The sequence below is a fragment of the Arabidopsis thaliana genome, chromosome 4, assembly GCF_000001735.4.
Source record: "Arabidopsis thaliana chromosome 4, partial sequence".
Lineage (NCBI taxonomy): Eukaryota > Viridiplantae > Streptophyta > Magnoliopsida > Brassicales > Brassicaceae > Arabidopsis > Arabidopsis thaliana.
Window position 1 is genome coordinate 11,258,757 of NC_003075.7, and position 18,409 is coordinate 11,277,165.

An 18,409-nucleotide genomic window follows, 5' to 3' on the forward strand; every position below is an offset into this window, starting at 1 on the left:
TCTTCACACAATGAAACTCTTATTAATATAATCCTCAAAATCGCATTGTTATACAAATTGTCTATCAAATCAAGAAAAGAAAAAAGACAACTCCTCAAAACCAAAAAGATTGTCGAGAAAGTAACAAACGAAAGGGGAAGAGGAGAGCTTGGATTTGCTTCAGTGAAGCCTAGTGAGTTCTTCAACTCTCTTGCACAACTCTTCCACTTGAACATCCATACCTTTGGAGATCTCCTCCATCTTACCTCTGCTCAAATCCAAGAACGATTCAATAAGGTCTCCATCCAAGTAACCCTTTGCTTCCGCAGTTCTTTTCTCGTTGTTGAACGATCTCCACTGCTCGTGGCTTAGACCACCAACTCCTTTAATCACTTTCCTCAGACTCGTCTGCAGTTTCTCTAGAAACGCATACTGTTCTTGAGGCAGAGACGCTATCACTCCAATCATCCCACTGACAGTGCCAAATATGACTGTCGGTATCTGACCAATATCTGAATCAGGCAGCTTCATGACAAGAGAGCCATGGCGGAATCGGTTCACAAATTCCCCTATGTGATACTCACCAACCACCTCCATACGAGCACGTTCTTCATCTGTAGCACCTTCGTTGTTCTTCTTTACGGTGAATATGTTGAAGCAATTATCAGTACCGAGGTAGATGTCATCATTGAGTATCTCAACTGCCGTCATCCAGTTTGCATTATAGTCCCGAGCTCTCTCCTCGATCGCACCTTCCTCGTGCTTTAAAACAAACACAGATAATCAAAAGAGTCCGGTGAGTTCTTGTGAACATAACAATCTAAGATTTGGCATGTATTCATATAAAGACGGAAAAACAATTTCGTATCCAAAACGTTTTACCTTGTAGATCAATAAAGAGATTGATTTCATGAGATCACCAACAGCGATGAAGTCTCCACGGGTCTGCACGTAGAGAGCTAGTATGTGACCGTGATGTCCACATTCAGATTGCAGCTCGCGAGTGCCATCATCCCGCAGCATCCACTTATACAACTGAATCTTTTGATTAATAGAAGCAAGAAGTTTGCCATTGAAGGCATTGAGAGAATAAACAGCTCCCTTGGTTTCCTTCTCTGTGATAAGCTGCAATCTTCCTTCTTCAACTATAAACACAAGTATCCTTCCCTACATCCACGAAACAATATAAAAATGAAAAGATAAATTTTCACACAAACAAAATAAACAGTAGTGAGTCTCACTGAAATGATACCTTAGTTGGTTCATTTTCCTCGGGCAAAACATATGCTGTACCAACACAATAATAGACATTTTTGTCGTCTGTAAACGAGCAGCTCAATATGGAGCAACCACATTCAAAGGCATCCAAAGGGTAACTTGACAAGAACTCGAAACTTTGGGCATCCAGCAGACGGACAAAATGCGATTCAGATTCTTCTGCACTTGGTTCGTTTCTCAAACAGGAGATAGCAAATGTTCGTGTTTGTTCCTGATGACATATCCGACGAGCATGCTCTCCAATGGGAATGGTGCGTATGTGAAGCTTCTGAATGTCATCGATGGTACCAATTGTAAGTTCGCCCTCCCTTGCAATTGCTAGACTGCCAATGGAAGAGAAGTAGAGCCAGATTTCACCACAATGTACTTTGATCCCAAAGGAAAATAACAGAGGAAAAATATAGTTTACCTGTCTGGAAAAGCAGCAGAGTTGAAGGGACACATATGACTAACTTCTTTCAGATTCACGTTGCTGTATAATAGCTTCTTGTTGTTGCTATATATAACAGCTGGTCTATCTGATGCAGCGAAGACATGCGTTGCACTTTTAGATGAAAAAGTACGCAGAGTTATAGGTCGAGTCCCCAGTGATACTTTTTTCCGATCTCTTAATTTCCCGCAACTTGTATCCAACTGGAAGTTTAAGAGATGACCGTCTCCAAGAGCACAGAGCAAGTAAGATATCTGTGACAAATGCAATACACTGTTATTAATATGGCAACCAAAGGTTACATTAACAAGCAAGATGGCCATTCCACAAAAATTTAAAGAAAATCATACCCCTTCAAATGCACAAAGAAGAACAGATCGGGGAATGATCTCTCCTCCTAGTTCCTCCTTAGTAATAAGAGTCAAGTCTGGTAGCACAAAAATCCTCACACTTATATCAGTCCACATCCCGACGGCAGCTAGCTGACTGTAATTAGGATTATCACCAATGGGGTTTATGTCAAGACAAGAAACCTCGTACTCCAACAGGACATGTTTCACTTCCGTCAATGTCCCATCCCCAATTTCTAGATAGACCAAATGCCCACCTCCAGTGGCCAAAAGAACCTAACAAGTATATCATTCCAAATCACATTGCATGTCTAGAAACGAGAAAGATACTGAAGTTACAAGTTTGAGACAGAAACAAAATACTATCATAAAAACTTCCTAGAACTCTTCTTTCTGGGCCAAATTTTAAATATAGTAGCTCGAAAAAAAAGAGAAAGACAAACCTGGCTCGCATTTGCAGTTGCAACATTAACAGAGAATCCAGCTGGGGCATCCCATTTATTCCGCAACTCTCTAGTTGTAGAACTAACTAATCTAACAGAATTTGAGGTAACCTGATTAAGGAAAGATAGTAGTTAGTGCATTCTAGGGGAAAAGATAGGATAGAACAATATAGTAGACAGGAAACTATGTCTGAAGAAAAACAACACCGATGAAATACAAAATGGAATCAAACTACAAGCAAATGGAGTTCGACAAAAAATACTTTGTTATCTGGAATATACTTTATTATCTATAAAATGGAGTTCGACAAAAAATTTCCCTGTCTGGTGAAATTAAACTACAAGCAAAGGCATAGAAACTAATGAAGAACACTGGCAAATCATACCTGTACAAGTTGGTTGTAGACAGCATCATGGCAAAATAAAGTCTGAACTTCAGACAAAAAACCCTCAATCTCTGTTTCTTCCAGTTCATCCTCTATATTCATGGCTAGTATACGAGTTTCACTGATAAAACTAACTACAAGGAATGTATCAAAGGCTTCATCAATTGACGATTTCAACGACCACATTCCTTTGATGCCTTGAAGTTCCACGGACGCCTGCAATATACAGCAGAGTTTTATTAGATTACATCAGATGAGAATATTGCTTACATGACACTGAGACAAATTGACAATCCTAATATACACCAAACCTGTTCATTTATTCCTATCCCATTGCGAACTATGCGAAGAGAACCATCCTTGTATGCTCCAGAGCAAGTTACAACCTGACCTTGCCCCTGTCTCTCAAGGTCAACTACACAAAAATCGACAATAGGCCCCAAGTTGACATACTTTTCTAAAATTTCTACATATGACCCTTTTGCATCCGGTTGCAGGTTTAGCTTAATAAGCTGCAATAAGAAAGTAAAAAATGAAAACGTTTGGATGCTTCAAAGCTTGTATTTATTAGAACTCGAAGAAAAATAACAATTGAAACACATATAACTAGGATAGTGGTAACCATAGAACTATATAAGTTTACATTCTTCAAGAAAAATATCTTTCAAACACGTAATGAGAAACTTATTCAATCCTAGCGTACCTGTGAATCTCCATAGCTTGAACCGACAAAGACGACAGCATTGTCCAGATACGAGATGGAAGATGCAATAGAGGTTTCACCCAAAAGCTCAATTTTGAGGCCAGTGACCCTTCAGATAAATAAAGTCAGAATATCCACATTATCATTCATTTCAAAAGAGCTCTGTAGATGCAAAAAAAAAAAAAAAAAAGAGCTTTGTAATATCAACTCACTTTTCTTTCTCATGGGTTATAACAAGCAGGTGAATCAGTCCGGCATGGTCACCAAGAAGATACCTAGAACCATCAAGATCAACTCTTCCATATGCTTTTGTGATGGACTGGACATACAAATTGAAGTCACATGCCAAAATTGAAAATTAAAAGGGGTACTCACTGAACGGTTATCAAATGTTATAGGACCATATGACATAACGTAAAAACAAACTTACAGGTCTTATTGGTATTGCTTTGAATGCATTGGCACTACAATAGACAATTGTTTCTTCCCCAATGATGAGGACGCCACATAGAGGTGAAGGTACAGGGATCAATAAGTCAGCACCATTGTCGAGATTGTTCTGTGACCATGGACCTTCGACAAAGTTCTTATCCTTTAGAGAAACTTCATATGTTTTGACATGACGAGCATCTTTGTTGTCCTGTAAACCCAAGCATTAATTAGTTCACCCAGCAAACATCCTTGAGCACATTGCATTAGCAAAGTAAACCAAGATACAATTTATTTAAAAAATACAGCAGAGCTAATTTGCTCAATTGCTGCCAGCTTACCAACAGAGCGGGTATTAAGAAAGAAAACAGATTCCTTTGAACAATATTGCTTACAGAACTAGGTTCGTAAATGAAAGAAATAAATATATATGATTATCTGTTTTCCATAGCATATCCATTTAAATATGTATGCTAACCTGATAAAGTACTGCAATTGTTGGTTTCGTGCATCCATACAGAAACTTGATATCTAGGACCTGCAACTCCTCCAGCCTGAAATGAAGCAACATAGTCAAAATTAGATTCAGTGTGTGTTGATTGAGTCAATTGAGGGTTTAGGACAGAAGCTGATGCATGGAAACATGGGTGCACTAGAGTACAGACGATGTGGACGATTAACCAGGCAAAACATAAGCTAGATAGTCTCCACATTGCAGCATTTTAACTGAAAACAGTACCTTATGTTAAAGGCTTCCTTGAGCTGTCCTTTATTGTCAAATGGAATGACCTAACCGAGGAACCCAAGAAATAGAATCATATAATTGATCAATGGAAGTTCAGTAATATGATATGGACAGCAAACTAGCATACTATACCTTAAACAAGCCGTCATACAGATGCAGACCAATTACTCTGCAATCAGGATCAATTATACCAATCTGCAAAATCAGTGTCCATTGAGAAGTCAGCTCAAACATGCCACATAACCGTTACAATATAGCACATATACAACTGAAGAAGGAAAATCAAATCTAGCCACTATGAAAAATACAGTGCAGTACTACTGAACTCAATACCTGACCATTGTCTGTCGGTCGGCCTATACGATCAGAAACATCCCCCATTGCCCTACAAAATGTTCAAACGATATTTACAATTAGCGGAATAGCGGTAAAGGAAATGACAGCCATATGTATATTGACAAATTTAAGTTACAGTGAGCAACAACTATGTTAGCACCAGAGAAGTCTTTTGCAGGATTTAGATATACAACAAAGTACAGATACATAATGAACCCAAAGTAACTGGGATCCTAGAACACAAGCTGAACAGATAAGACACGTGATCGACTTTTATCTAAATGACACAACCTGATCCCATGCACTACTATGCACATAGTTAGAAACAGTGATCCCTTTCAAACTCTAAATTCGAATAACTAACATTACAAGAGTATTATAAAAGACATATAACACATCCAGTTGCTTTACTTCATCTGATTGCATTAAAAGTTGATATCTTCTGGCTAACTATACCTTGTAATAAGCTCAGAGGACTCATAATCCCATTGAAGAACACAGAATTTATATCTTTCAGTTGCAACAAACAAAAAGTCTTGTGCTTCACCCTGCAAAAGATGAAGTGCTATCAATTAACATTGTTACTTACGTATTACCTCAGACAGAGAAAAGTATTCAATAAGAAAACTATACTCACATGGGGACGGAACAATTCCATAGTTGCGATTCTCCCATATAGAGGAACATCCAGTATAGTCTGCAAAAGTCTAAATCACTCAACAAATCCAATCCATCTGGGGAGCTCTATTTTCCGGAACAAGACTAGTAACAATAACTTTTCACATTTCCACTCTAAAAATCCAAGGAACTGGAAATGACCTTATCATTAACAGCAATAAGGATCATTAGAATAAGAGATTATAAAGTACCTGAAGTCCCTGTGGAGAAAGCAGATGGATCTCGATTCGAGTGGATTTCCTGAAAAGGGTTTGACATTGTTGTCAACTAACAGCAAATGAACCAGCTCCAGAAGAAGATACTAGATGGTAAACAGAAAACGAGAAACAACAAAACTGTATGCAAATAAACTTAAAATTCCCCTGAATGAAGGAACTTTATATCTTCAAAAGCATTAGCGTGCCTTCTTTAACATGAAATCAAATCCAGAGCAGTCACTGATAGATCGACTGGTGAATCGATTGTGTACAATTCCCACATAAACAACCATCAACCAGATCAGAGAATCCCAGAGAGATCATACAAACCCAATACTCAGCTCTCAAAGCAGATGCAATGAGAGTAGAACTATTATAAACCAATCCGTGATAAAACTAGCTTTCCTAAGAACCCTAAACCCCAAATTAACATCTACACACAATAGGTAGACAACAAAGGAAAGAAAAAAAAAAGGATAGAGCGAAGTTACATACGCAACAATGAGATTGAGTTCTTGAGGACTTGTGAAGTTCCCGACGCAAGAGTGAGTGACACAGGTCGGTTTCTGAGCCGTAACGGCGTAGTTCCATACGCTCATCTTCTTCTTCGCCCAGAAAAAAACTAGGGGTTTTGCTTTCTATTGCAACACACGTGAGAAATTTCCCGCCTCTTTTATACCAAGCTTCTGGGTTCTCTTTGAGATTTAAACGGGAAAAAAATAAGAGAAAGAGACGGAGACGATGCAAAGGGAGAGAGGAGGCGAAGAAGAACGCAACAGGTTAAGAAGAACGGCCGGTTCAGAACACAAAATTGAAATTTTAAAGACGGTACGTTCCGGTTTGGTATATAACTGGAATTAATAGGTTTACCCTGGATCTAATTCGGCCCGGCCCAATTGATAACATTCGATAAACCCAACCCTAAGAAGACTAGTTCATCGCCTTTTGTATTTTGTTGTTCTTCGTCATCGACCTACGCTGCGATTATCTCTCCCTCTCAAAATTCCTTATCTCGTCGATTAATTTCTCTCAGGTAAGCTTCTGAGATTTTTCCTCGTAGATCGATTTTGATTTCGCATCAATCGGGTTCTTTCGTTGGTAATCGTTAATTTTGTCCATTTTTTAAAAGGTTTGTGTCAATCTCAAATTTCAGAGAATGATAAACCTAATTTGTTTCCGTTAGATTGTTGAAATTTGACCTAATTTAATCGGGATTTCACCGTAAAGTTTTTTAATTGCGTTGATTTGATCTCTGCGATGTAGAAATCCTAATTGGATATTTTGCAGTCACTCAGATCCAGCCCTGATTATGTGGCTTTATCATTGCCCTTTTGATGAACGACAGAAAACAAGAATAATTTGAATGTAATCGCTGTCAATTTAGTGTCTTGATTTGAATACTACGTATACTTTATCAAATGGTTTGTTTTATCAGTATGTTATTGTTTATAAAATGTGTTGTTATCTCATATATTGGTCAAATGGTTTGTCTAATCAGTATGTTCTTCTATATAAATGACTTGAACGATAATGGTTATTGTGTGGCTATGGAATTGCAGATCATGTTGACTGAAACTCCATTTAGGCCACGAGAGAAGCTTCTGGAGAAACAGAGATTGTTCCAGAGCATCCAAAGGCACACTTACTTGAAAGGACCAATGGACAAGATCACTTCTGTTGCTATTCCTATTGCCTTGGCTGCAAGTTCTCTCTACATGATTGTAAGTTCATTTCCTTGCTGATTTTTCAAAACCATGTATTCGTTCTCGCCATCCTGTTTTGTCTTTGTGTCTGTTCTTCCTTATTTTACTAATGGTTTGTTCATTTCCTTGCTGATTGTGTCTGTTCACAATGGTTTGAAGTTGAATGTCACCCTTTAGAACTTGTTACTTACATCAATATTGCTTCAGCTTTCTTTAACTTTGTTCATCATCTAACTATGGAAGAAACGTTTGGCTAAATACAGGGAACAGGAATCTACAACATGTCGAATGGAATCGGCAAAAAGGAATAAGCAGCTTCTTGATTTTTCCTTCTTTTTTATATGCTTTTGGTTTCTCAATGTATCAGTCACTGCCCATATGCAGTAGCAGACTAAGGTTGCACTGGTCTTTTTCTTGAAGCTGTTTATTCCGTCTTGCCAAATAATTGCTTAGTTGCAGACAATGTCGAAAGCTAAAGATGTTTGATGTTATAAAGTTCCAATATTTTGGGGATTTTCTATTTGCATTTATGCCAAGTTGAATCCTATAGGTTTTGTTACTTCCACGTTCTACTAAACTTTGTAGTTTGTAAGCATCCGTCTTCTATTCAAAATGGAAATACAAAATCACTACAGGATTCCTGAAAATTGTGCTAAACTTCGTCATCAGAAAAACTTTTATGTAATTTTTTTAAAATGTCTTATCCAATTTAAAGATAACAGTAAAAGAATATTTTTATTCGTAAGAGCGGCCCAAGATAAACCACTCGTTATACCGATTTCCGAACACAACCCTAAAGAGGCTTCTTCGACGACGTTGGTTCTTCTTCCTTTGTCCTGCGCCGCGATCTCTCCTTCTCCAACTTCCCTCGTCCTGTCCAAAGGTAAGCTTCTTCAATTTCTGTCTCATACCAATCTTGCTTCGGCACCCTCCTTTTGTTTCGGTTCTTAACCCTAAATTTTCCCCTTCTATCCCAAAACACAGAGATTGATAAACCCTAATTGTTCACCTTCTATTACTGAAACTTTATCTAGACTGTTCTGGATTTATGTTTGGATCAACCCTCTGCGTTGTATTGGATGTAGCCTTGACGCAGAAACCCTAATTTTCCGGAAGCGTCCTTGCTTGTTGTTTCAATTGCTTAATTGAGAATCTCTTTGGAACTATGAAAGTCTTAGAATCTCTCGTTTTGGTGAAAGTATCCCATTTTGCTTAATTTGTTCCTTTGTTTAACGTTGTGAATTTGCGTTGTGTAGAAAATGCCAAAGGTTAAAACTAACCGAGTCAAGTACCCAGAAGGATGGGAGTTGATCGAGCCTACTCTTCGAGAGCTTGATGCCAAGATGAGAGAAGGTTAGTTTCATATAAAGATTTTGTTATATCTCAATAACATATGCTTTTGCTTGTTTCTTTTTCCCGTGATTTTGCTCTAACTATCGTGTTCCTTGTGCAGCTGAGACTGATTCACATGATGGTAAGAGAAAGTGTGAAACTTTATGGCCAATCTTCAAAGTTTCTCATCAGAGGAGTCGGTATGTATATGACCTTTATTACCGAAGGGAAGAAATATCTAAAGAGCTCTATGAATTCTGCTTGGACCAGGGCTATGCAGATCGCAGTCTGATTGCCAAATGGAAAAAGGTATGTTTTTATATCATTCTTGAATTAACTTCTGTTTGTATGCCTTTTTAGTTAGTTGTCTAAGGCCAAATTGAAGCGATTTGGAGTTTCTATTATGTAAAATATTGTTGTATTAGTTTAGAGAGTCTAGTATCGCCTTACTGCACAATGAGTCTTGAAGCTGTTTCTCTGAAATATATGTCCTTAGCATATGCACTTACTTGGAATGATCTCACTAACGAATAGGTTCTAGAATTGGTATTGTTGCTTTGTTTGGTGAAGAAATAAGATTTCTGGTAATTATACTTCGAACAAAGTGCATTGCCTCCACGATTTGCCAAATTTTGGATAGTTCTAACTTCTAACCATACTCCCACATCTTAATGATGGTCACTCATGAATCGTTTATTAACAAACTCCTCCCTGTCAATTCTGTTGCATCTTCTCTTTGTAGGTTATACTATCCAGACATATACCTAGATTTCACTTTTGTTTTCTTTCATTGAACTAAGATTTTGTCATTTATACGTGTCTCTATACTTTGTGTTAAGTAACTCTAAAAACTCTCTGTTTTGTGTTTTGCAGTCGGGATACGAACGTTTATGCTGCTTGCGCTGCATACAGCCAAGAGACCACAACTATGGAACAACATGTGTATGCCGTGTTCCCAAACACTTGCGTGAAGAGAAAGTGGTCGAATGCGTTCACTGCGGCTGTCAAGGATGCGCGAGTGGCGATTAAATTCAACATAGCTTTATTCGCTATCTCTGACTGTTTGTTACAATCTTGTCACTTGTTAAATCTGGATTATGTATTATTCCATAAAGGCTAAAAACCCTGACTAAAAATCTCCTTGCTCTTACTTATCAACTCTGGGTGGTATTGCAAATAAAAAGAACGTTCCGGTTTGGTATATAGTTGAAACTTGAAAGTAGAAAGACGTTTCCCGGTTTGGTATCTTACTGAATTAAAAGAGTGTTTTACTATTCCCAAAAGTGTCAATTTCTCTAAATTCGTGAGATTTGCAGCAAGTTTATCATGACGCCGTGAGTTATGTTTTGGTCAACCGGTGATAGAACAAGATATTATTGAAGCAGAAATAATTATTAATTCTTGTATTTATCTAGACGAAACTTGATTGCTTGATCCAAGGAAATTGTTTTGACTTCAAAATTGTATTGGTTCTCACTACAGTTGACCTGCCCCTATGTTTCCATGTGGAACAAGATTCTTCGTCTTGGTCATATGGATTAGTATTATTTATTTCTAATCTTATCGTGTAATGCATGTATGATGTATGTTCTAAACAAGATGTCCACCAAGGTCCAAAACGAGAAGAGATGCCCATTACGCTCGCTCTAGATGCTTTGTGAAACTCGATGGACTTTCTTCTCTTTAAACTCACATAACATACATACATGATCCAAAATCCATGATCGTTCTTTTTTTTTTTGGGTTCATTTTTCATGGTTTATTGGAAGCACAAAAGAAACCAAAAATAGGATCACAGTTCTTGGACATCGTTTAATACAAAACTAGAGGAAGTAAACATTAAAAAAAAAACTTGAAAAATTAGGGGAGGCTAAATCATTTTCTTGACGCGCTTGTAATAGGAGGAGCAATTGTGGTAAGTGGTTGGTGTGAATTAGAACCCAATTATCAACTAAGTCGAGTTTTGTTTAAAACCAATAAATTTCATATACAAGTTTGAAACTGAACATATAACTTTTTCTTTATATATCATAATTTTGAGTATAACGGATATAACATTTTACTTAAATGAGAAAGTACTATTGAATTATCCAGAAGACGTGATCCGATGGAAAAATTCGTATCACACATGATCTTTTCTTTTTATGGCACACCAGATTTTGTTTACATTTATAATTCGATTTCATCTTTTTCTTAGAAAAAATGGTCAAAGAATGCAGCTGGTGACCAACTAGTGACCATACAACAAGAACAAAATCTCATGGACTCTATTTAAGGTTTCCATAATTTAATTTACCGTATCACATTTCCAGCTAATTACACAAAACCGTCGATAAATAATTGTTTATAGAAAGAAATAAATACAAGAAAAACGTCAAAGGATAGCTACTATAAGTAAGGCAGACTTTAGGAACCCAAAATTCTGTTATTAATTTACAAAAACTAAAGAGTTTTTCACTTTTCAGTTTCTCTTCTTACCATTCACTCTAAAAAAACAGAGTCTTTATAAAACCGATCTCAGATTCTGAATCTGAATCAGAATCTGGATCAACATAATTTTCTAACAAAAAAAATGGCTTCGGGTGGTGGTGACGATGGGCTTCGTCGGCGAGGCTGTTCATGCACAAAAGACGATTTCTTACCGGAAGAATCGTTCCAAAGCATGGGGAATTACCTAAAAGCCCTTAAAGAAACACCGAGTCGGTTCATGGATCGTATTATGACTCGGTCACTAGACTCCGACGAGATTAACGAGATGAAGGCTCGTAGTGGTCACGAGATGAAGAAGACGTTGACGTGGTGGGATCTCATGTGGTTTGGTATCGGTGCAGTCATCGGCTCTGGGATATTCGTTCTCACTGGACTCGAAGCACGTAATCATTCCGGTCCAGCCGTCGTGTTGTCTTACGTTGTCTCTGGTGTCTCCGCCATGCTCTCCGTCTTTTGTTACACCGAGTTCGCCGTTGAGATTCCCGTCGCAGGTAACAAAATTATCATTTCCTCTGTTTCTCATTTATATTTATATTTTCGTTTTTTTTTTGGTATGTTATATTTATATTTTCTTGTTAGAGAATTTCTAATTTGAAAAAGTTGAAAAATATTAAAATTTACAAGTTTAAAATTTCATTTTTACATCTTTGAACTAAAGACGCATCTTAACAGATCCTATTTTTTTGTAACGTCGGTCATAAATATGCGAATTTCAAGAAAATGTTCAGACTATATTTTTTAGGATTAGTGTCATAAGTAGGAAGATAGGGAAAATACGTTTAAGCAGGCTAAGAGTCTCTTAGCTGGTTAAATTTAGTTTTAATTACGATTTACATGTTTAAACGAAACGCATATTTGAGGATATCTTTTCTAGCGATATTCTAACTATAGTGTCATCATAATTAGGGAATAGAAAAATGTAGCGTACATTTATCAAGATCTAATAAATATGCAGACGTATCATTTCTGACAACTTCGTCAATAAGAAAATATTCTACTTGATTCAATCATTTATGCTGGTGCATTTTTCCGGCAACTTAATCCTTCTTTTTTTGGTTCGGTGTCGATTAAGTTTTTGTCCCATGTTTTGGGAGTCACTAGTGGTTATGAGTCCTTTTTTTATATATCAGTTGCATAATTCACCTCAATACAACGACCAATAAAATATTCTGTTGATGTACAAAGAGTCAACCATACGATATGCTTTTAGTAATACTTCTAAACTCAACATTAATTAAAAATGTAGTTATTGTCTTACTTGTAAATTATTTAGGTTAAAACCAAAAAAAAAAAAACTATTTAGGTTTAAAATGTGTAAATGAATAAGATCAGCTTCTTTATTACAAAAATTACTATAGAACAAATATTGAATTTTCAACTCTCGTAGCGTGACGGAATCTCTGGGGTCAACTAGTTGACATCTGACTTATGAGGGTCGTTCACACTATCTAGTATCAATCTACTATTTATCCTCCGTTTTTTTCCTTTTAAATTTGATAGTAGCTACAATACTATCAAATCACAAATTAAACAATCGAATGATTTGATTATTATCTTAGAGTTGCAAAATATTTGTTGCCATTTATTAGATTGTTAGCTACTTTTAAAATTGTATTTAAAACTTTGTAATTTCACAATTTTAGTCATGGGGTCTACCTAGAAGACTTTTACATACAGACAAAGAAATTAAGCTAAACAGATGATTACTTACGTCAATGACCTTATATACGTAAGTCCCAACTATATAAGTCAAGCTTGTAAATTGCCTTTATTGACAGTTCAAAAGTAAATTAATTTAATATAGTATTACTACTCAAAAATATATTTTTCATTTTCGAAATAACTTGTAGTGAAATCCCACTAGAGATTATGTTTGGGTCCTAGAAAGTAGAAAGTGGAGTCATTTTCAAAATTATTTTTTACTTCCAAGTTGTTTCGAACTCAAATTGAATATTATCGTAAATAGAAACTCAAACGCATACATTACTTCGCCCACAATTATTTGTAAAAACATTATGTAATTTCTTTCATATTTACTATTTAATTTACATAACCATTGAGTCAATGTTTAGGCGGTTCTTTTGCCTACTTAAGAGTGGAGCTCGGCGACTTCATGGCCTTCATCGCCGCGGGAAACATAATCCTCGAATACGTTGTCGGTGGAGCTGCCGTGGCTCGATCGTGGACCTCTTACTTCGCCACTCTCTTAAACCATAAACCTGAAGACTTCCGCATCATAGTTCACAAACTCGGCGAAGACTATAGCCACTTAGATCCAATAGCCGTCGGCGTTTGCGCCATCATTTGTGTTTTAGCTGTCGTTGGCACAAAAGGCTCCTCAAGATTCAATTACATTGCTTCTATAATCCACATGGTCGTGATTCTCTTTGTTATCATCGCCGGATTTACTAAAGCCGATGTGAAAAACTACAGCGATTTCACTCCTTACGGCGTTAGAGGAGTGTTTAAATCCGCCGCGGTTCTTTTCTTTGCCTATATTGGATTTGATGCGGTTTCAACGATGGCTGAGGAGACAAAGAATCCAGGGAGAGATATTCCTATTGGTCTTGTTGGATCGATGGTGGTTACTACGGTTTGTTATTGTCTCATGGCGGTTACGTTGTGTCTTATGCAGCCGTATCAACAGATTGATCCGGACGCGCCATTCTCGGTTGCGTTTTCTGCCGTTGGATGGGATTGGGCTAAGTACATTGTCGCCTTTGGGGCTCTTAAAGGTATGCCAAAGATTTTGGCCTTCATTATTTATTTGCGTTTGCGTTTACATTTAGTATAGTCTAAAATCTATACTAATCTTTGAAATGTTTAGGTATGACGACGGTTTTGTTAGTTGGGGCCATTGGTCAAGCTAGGTACATGACACACATAGCCCGAGCCCATATGATGCCTCCATGGCTAGCTCAAGTCAACGCAAAGACCGGAACACCAATTAACGCGACCGTGGTAATGCTTGCCGCGACAGCTCTCATAGCATTCTTCACAAAACTGAAAATTTTAGCCGATCTCTTGTCTGTTTCCACACTTTTCATCTTCATGTTCGTTGCTGTGGCTCTTCTCGTTAGAAGATATTACGTCACCGGAGAAACATCGACCCGTGACCGTAACAAGTTTTTAGTGTTCTTAGGTTTGATTCTTGCGTCCTCTACCGCGACTGCTGTTTATTGGGCTTTGGAAGAAGAAGGTTGGATTGGGTATTGCATTACGGTTCCTATATGGTTTCTGTCTACGGTTGCCATGAAGTTTCTTGTACCGCAAGCTAGGGCTCCGAAAATTTGGGGTGTTCCTTTGGTTCCGTGGTTGCCTTCTGCTTCCATCGCTATTAATATCTTCCTTCTTGGTTCCATCGATACAAAATCGTTCGTTAGGTTTGCAATCTGGACAGGTATTCTGCTCATATATTACGTCTTGTTTGGGTTGCACGCAACGTATGATACAGCTAAGGCGACGTTGAAGGAGAAGCAGGCATTGCAGAAAGCTGAGGAAGGTGGTGTTGTTGCTGATAATTCTTGTTCTGCAACTTAAGCTCACTAGTTGGTTTTAATATATTGTTAAAGTGTTTGGCTTTGGATTCGGGTTTATTAATAGTTGTCAGATTCTTCGTTTGGTTAATTAGTGTTCTGATCTCAAGAATTGTAATGTCTTTGGTTTGTTTAGATTTTCAATATGTTAATAGATTTTCTTCACATTTGCATCAAACATGATAATTAAGGTCTGGTTTAATCCTTCTCAAGTAAAATAGATGTGTGACAAAAGTATGTCGTATTTGAAACCAAAAATCAACTTATTCGAGTTACCAACGTTTTAATTTATGAATTCACAAGATACTTTTTTCCATTTAATTTGTTTATGAGTAAGTTGATTAATTTGTGGGTTAGGCCCATCATGAAGTAAACCTATTAACCTAGTATTGTTTGCGGGGAAAGTTAGGGCAATTTGTGGATTTCTTATTTAAGACAGAACAAAGAAGAAAACAAACTCTGTATTTTTTTCTCCATCGCCAGTAAACCCTGCGTTCTCTCTCGCTCGCTTGTGTGTGATAGAGAGGGAGAGAAGAATGAAACTCGAGAAGAAGAAAGGTATTGGGGCGAAGAGAAGAGGGAAAAAGAGTTCCATCGATCATGATCCTTTCTTAGAGGAAGAGACAGAGAAGCGGAGAAAATTCAATTACGATGATGATGATGATATCGAATCTGTAGAATCTGAAGAGGAAGGGAAGGTTGGTGAGGAGGTGGAGGATGAGTTTGCTCATGAGACGGTAGGCGAGAAACGAAAGAGACTGGCGGAGGATACTTTGAATAGAATCGAAGAGGCGAAACAGAGAGAGCATGAAGAAGATAACGAGGAAGATGATGATTTTAGAGATTCGCTTGTGGCAAAGACTCTAATGCAGGAACAGCTCGAGAAGAGTGGTCGTGTTCGGAGAGCCAATGCATTGAGGTAATGAAGAAGAAAGTTGTTATTTTTCATATTTGAGTCCATGAGCTAGGTTTTTATATTTGAAACCACTCCTCAGGACTTGTTTAACTACGTATTCATAGACTTCAAAAATGCTTGTGATTTAGGTTTTATGGAATTTTAGGAATTAGTTTACATTAGTTTTTATATAATGGCTTGGAGATTGTTTGTACTGATACTCTGATTAAACTTTACCGTGTCAGGGTTCAAGATCTACAGAGTAGCGATAAGTTTCGTGTTATAGTCAAACACCAACATTCTGTTACAGGAGTAGCTCTATCAGATGATGATTCAAGAGGGTTCTCAGTTTCGAAAGACGGTACTATTCTGCATTGGGATGTATCTTCTGGTAAAAGTGATGAGTACAAATGGCCAAGCGATGAAGTTTTGAAGTCTCACGGGTTAAAGTTCCAGGAATCTTGGTATACAAGACATAACAAACAATCTCTAGCATTAGCTGTTAGCTCTGATGGCCGGTATTTAGCGACTGGAGGAGTTGATTGCCATGTTCATTTGTGGGATATCCGAACACGAGAGCATGTCCAGGTAAACAAGCTTAAAAATAATCAAGTTAAGGATTCTGTTCATTGTGTCTTGCTCTCAGCCTCTTTTATTAGATATGTATCTATTGCAGGCTTTTACAGGTCACTGTGGCATTGTTTCTAGTCTATGCTTTAGAGAAGGAACTGCAGAACTCTTTTCTGGTTCATATGATGGAACATTAAGTATATGGAATGCAGAACATAGAACATATATAGAATCATGTTTTGGACACCAGTCTGAACTTCTATCCATTGATGCTCTAGGGAGGGAGCGTGTTCTCAGTGTTGGACGCGATAGAACAATGCAGTTATATAAGGTAGGTATTGTGGTCTGTTTGATTTGTTTGTCTATATCTAAGCACGATTTTTGTTTCCTATCAGGTTCCCGAGTCTACTCGGTTGATCTATCGAGCTTCCGAATCAAATTTTGAGTGCTGCTGTTTTGTTAATAGTGATGAGTTTTTGTCCGGATCAGATAATGGAAGTATTGCACTTTGGTCCATTTTGAAAAAGAAACCAGTGTTTATCGTTAACAATGCTCACCACGTGATAGCTGATCATGATTCTGTTAACCATAACTGTACACCAGCATGTTCTTGGGTCAGTTCAGTTGCTGTCTGTAGAGGTAGCGAGCTTGCTGCATCGGGAGCTGGTAATGGTTGTGTGCGTTTATGGGGTGTTGAAAGTGGATCTAGTGCTATACAACCTTTATACGAGCTTCCACTTGTAAGTTTGTTTTCCTAGGTCGGCTCTTATTGCTATTTGTGTGTTGCATCTGTTACTGACATCCAATGCTTATGACCTTTTTGCAGCCTGGGTTTGTGAACTCTTTAGCTTTTGCAAAATCTGGTCGGTTTCTGATCGCTGGTGTTGGACAGGTACACATTTTCCTTTAACCAGACATATATATTCGTCTCTGTGAATGCCAATCTTAACTGTAACTTTGGGTATATGGCAGGAACCGCGGCTCGGAAGATGGGGTTGCTTAAAATCTGCGCAGAACGGTGTTGCAATACATCCCTTAAGGCTTTCATGAAGGGATCTCAATTTAGATTGCAACTTATTTTAGAACTTCAGTTATGTAGAGGTACTACAGCTATATTTTTGACATGGAAGGGAAGAAAGAGAACATATAGAGGCTCTAATTAAACAAAATCGGAAAGTCCCATTCCTGCTTTATGCTTAAAAGTCTTGTTTTATTGATCAAACAACATATACAATCTGATCTTTACGCATAGAGGAACTTTGTTTTAGTGGTATTCAAAAGATCCTAAAGAATACTAGAATTGATAAAAATTTGTGGTTTAAGAACTCAGATACACAAACTTGATTATTTTACCAGAGATTTGGACTCAATAGGTCTACAAAAATAGCTAGTGAACTAAGGAAACATAGAAGCCAAGAGGTCCCTAGATGAAGTCTAATGACTACGATTCTCTCTAGACTAGCTACCTCAGCTTTCAAACTATGATGATCCTTGGAGAATCGTGGTCTTTGTAGCTTTAGGACTCTTGCCATTGCACTCTACTGGACCGGGTAACAAGATGCAGAAAATGATATGGAGAGCTTGAAGAAAATACCCAGAAACTATGCATTTGAATGAAGAAGCACAAGCAGATGCAGGACATCCTTTCCTACATAACATTCTGCTGAACTTCCAACACAAAGCTCACAGAGGACAAACCTCAACTCCCATATTGATTAAACAGTTGTAATCTTGGTGCAGAACTGTAGATTCCAAGATAGTCTGCAGTTCTTATCTAGGAATATGGTTTTGGTAAGGATAAAAAGTTATACCAAGTTTGAGCTGATCATGACCCAGTGGCCTTCCTAAAGGTTAGAATATATGAAGAGACAAATCCTAAATGTATGAGTGTACAGTGTTCATACACATAATACTGAAAAATGAAGATTT

At 37.5% G+C, this 18,409-nt stretch overlaps 5 protein-coding genes across 9 annotated transcripts; 4 read left to right on the top strand and 1 right to left on the bottom strand.

Annotated features, from left to right (window-relative positions):
* Positions 1-2: 2 nt before the first annotated feature.
* On the bottom strand, positions 3-6,849 carry DDB1B (damaged DNA binding protein 1B). Its single transcript, NM_118228.4, has 19 exons — positions 6,450-6,849; positions 5,949-5,997; positions 5,717-5,776; positions 5,536-5,627; positions 5,077-5,128; positions 4,876-4,938; positions 4,738-4,787; positions 4,477-4,552; positions 4,000-4,209; positions 3,782-3,888; positions 3,570-3,678; positions 3,178-3,378; positions 2,867-3,082; positions 2,481-2,591; positions 2,038-2,313; positions 1,667-1,941; positions 1,232-1,580; positions 862-1,146; positions 3-741 (listed from the first exon to the last, which is right to left on the bottom strand). The coding sequence occupies exons 1-19, from the start codon at positions 6,551-6,553 to the stop codon at positions 160-162; spliced, it is 3,267 nt and encodes a 1,088-aa protein (NP_193842.1). The 5' UTR covers positions 6,554-6,849; the 3' UTR covers positions 3-159.
* Positions 6,723-8,300, top strand: AT4G21105 (cytochrome-c oxidase/ electron carrier). 3 transcript variants are annotated; one of them, NM_001341471.1, is made up of 3 exons: positions 6,723-7,319; positions 7,514-7,675; positions 7,921-8,300. In NM_001341471.1, the coding sequence occupies exons 2-3, from the start codon at positions 7,517-7,519 to the stop codon at positions 7,966-7,968; spliced, it is 207 nt and encodes a 68-aa protein (NP_001328537.1). In that variant the 5' UTR covers positions 6,723-7,319; positions 7,514-7,516; the 3' UTR covers positions 7,969-8,300. The 3 variants fall into 3 exon arrangements, with proteins under 3 accessions (NP_001328537.1, NP_567619.1, NP_001078416.1); NM_118229.4 differs by having other exon boundaries at positions 6,723-6,987; NM_001084947.1 differs by having other exon boundaries at positions 6,902-6,987; positions 7,514-7,630; positions 8,078-8,293.
* A 12-nt stretch (positions 8,301-8,312) lies between these two features.
* AT4G21110 (G10 family protein) lies at positions 8,313-10,263 on the top strand. 2 transcript variants are annotated; one of them, NM_118230.4, is made up of 4 exons: positions 8,313-8,540; positions 8,914-9,010; positions 9,111-9,298; positions 9,863-10,263. In NM_118230.4, exons 2-4 carry the CDS (start codon positions 8,917-8,919, stop codon positions 10,016-10,018), a joined length of 438 nt encoding a protein of 145 aa, NP_193843.1. In that variant the 5' UTR covers positions 8,313-8,540; positions 8,914-8,916; the 3' UTR covers positions 10,019-10,263. The 2 variants fall into 2 exon arrangements, with proteins under 2 accessions (NP_193843.1, NP_001329615.1); NM_001341472.1 differs by lacking the exon at positions 8,313-8,540 and having other exon boundaries at positions 8,842-9,010; positions 9,863-10,203.
* A 965-nt stretch (positions 10,264-11,228) lies between these two features.
* Positions 11,229-15,251, top strand: AAT1 (amino acid transporter 1). Of its 2 annotated transcripts, none has more exons than NM_118231.4 (3): positions 11,229-11,970; positions 13,552-14,214; positions 14,307-15,243. In NM_118231.4, exons 1-3 carry the CDS (start codon positions 11,562-11,564, stop codon positions 15,017-15,019), a joined length of 1,785 nt encoding a protein of 594 aa, NP_193844.2. In that variant the 5' UTR covers positions 11,229-11,561; the 3' UTR covers positions 15,020-15,243. The 2 variants fall into 2 exon arrangements, with proteins under 2 accessions (NP_193844.2, NP_001328597.1); NM_001341473.1 differs by having other exon boundaries at positions 11,284-13,208; positions 14,307-15,251.
* Positions 15,252-15,539: 288 nt separating this feature from the next.
* Positions 15,540-17,543, top strand: EMB2271 (Transducin/WD40 repeat-like superfamily protein). The gene is made up of 6 exons (NM_118232.2): positions 15,540-15,934; positions 16,156-16,498; positions 16,587-16,811; positions 16,876-17,220; positions 17,307-17,372; positions 17,453-17,543. The coding sequence occupies exons 1-6, from the start codon at positions 15,552-15,554 to the stop codon at positions 17,528-17,530; spliced, it is 1,440 nt and encodes a 479-aa protein (NP_193845.2). The 5' UTR covers positions 15,540-15,551; the 3' UTR covers positions 17,531-17,543.
* The last annotated feature ends 866 nt before the right edge of the window (positions 17,544-18,409 follow it).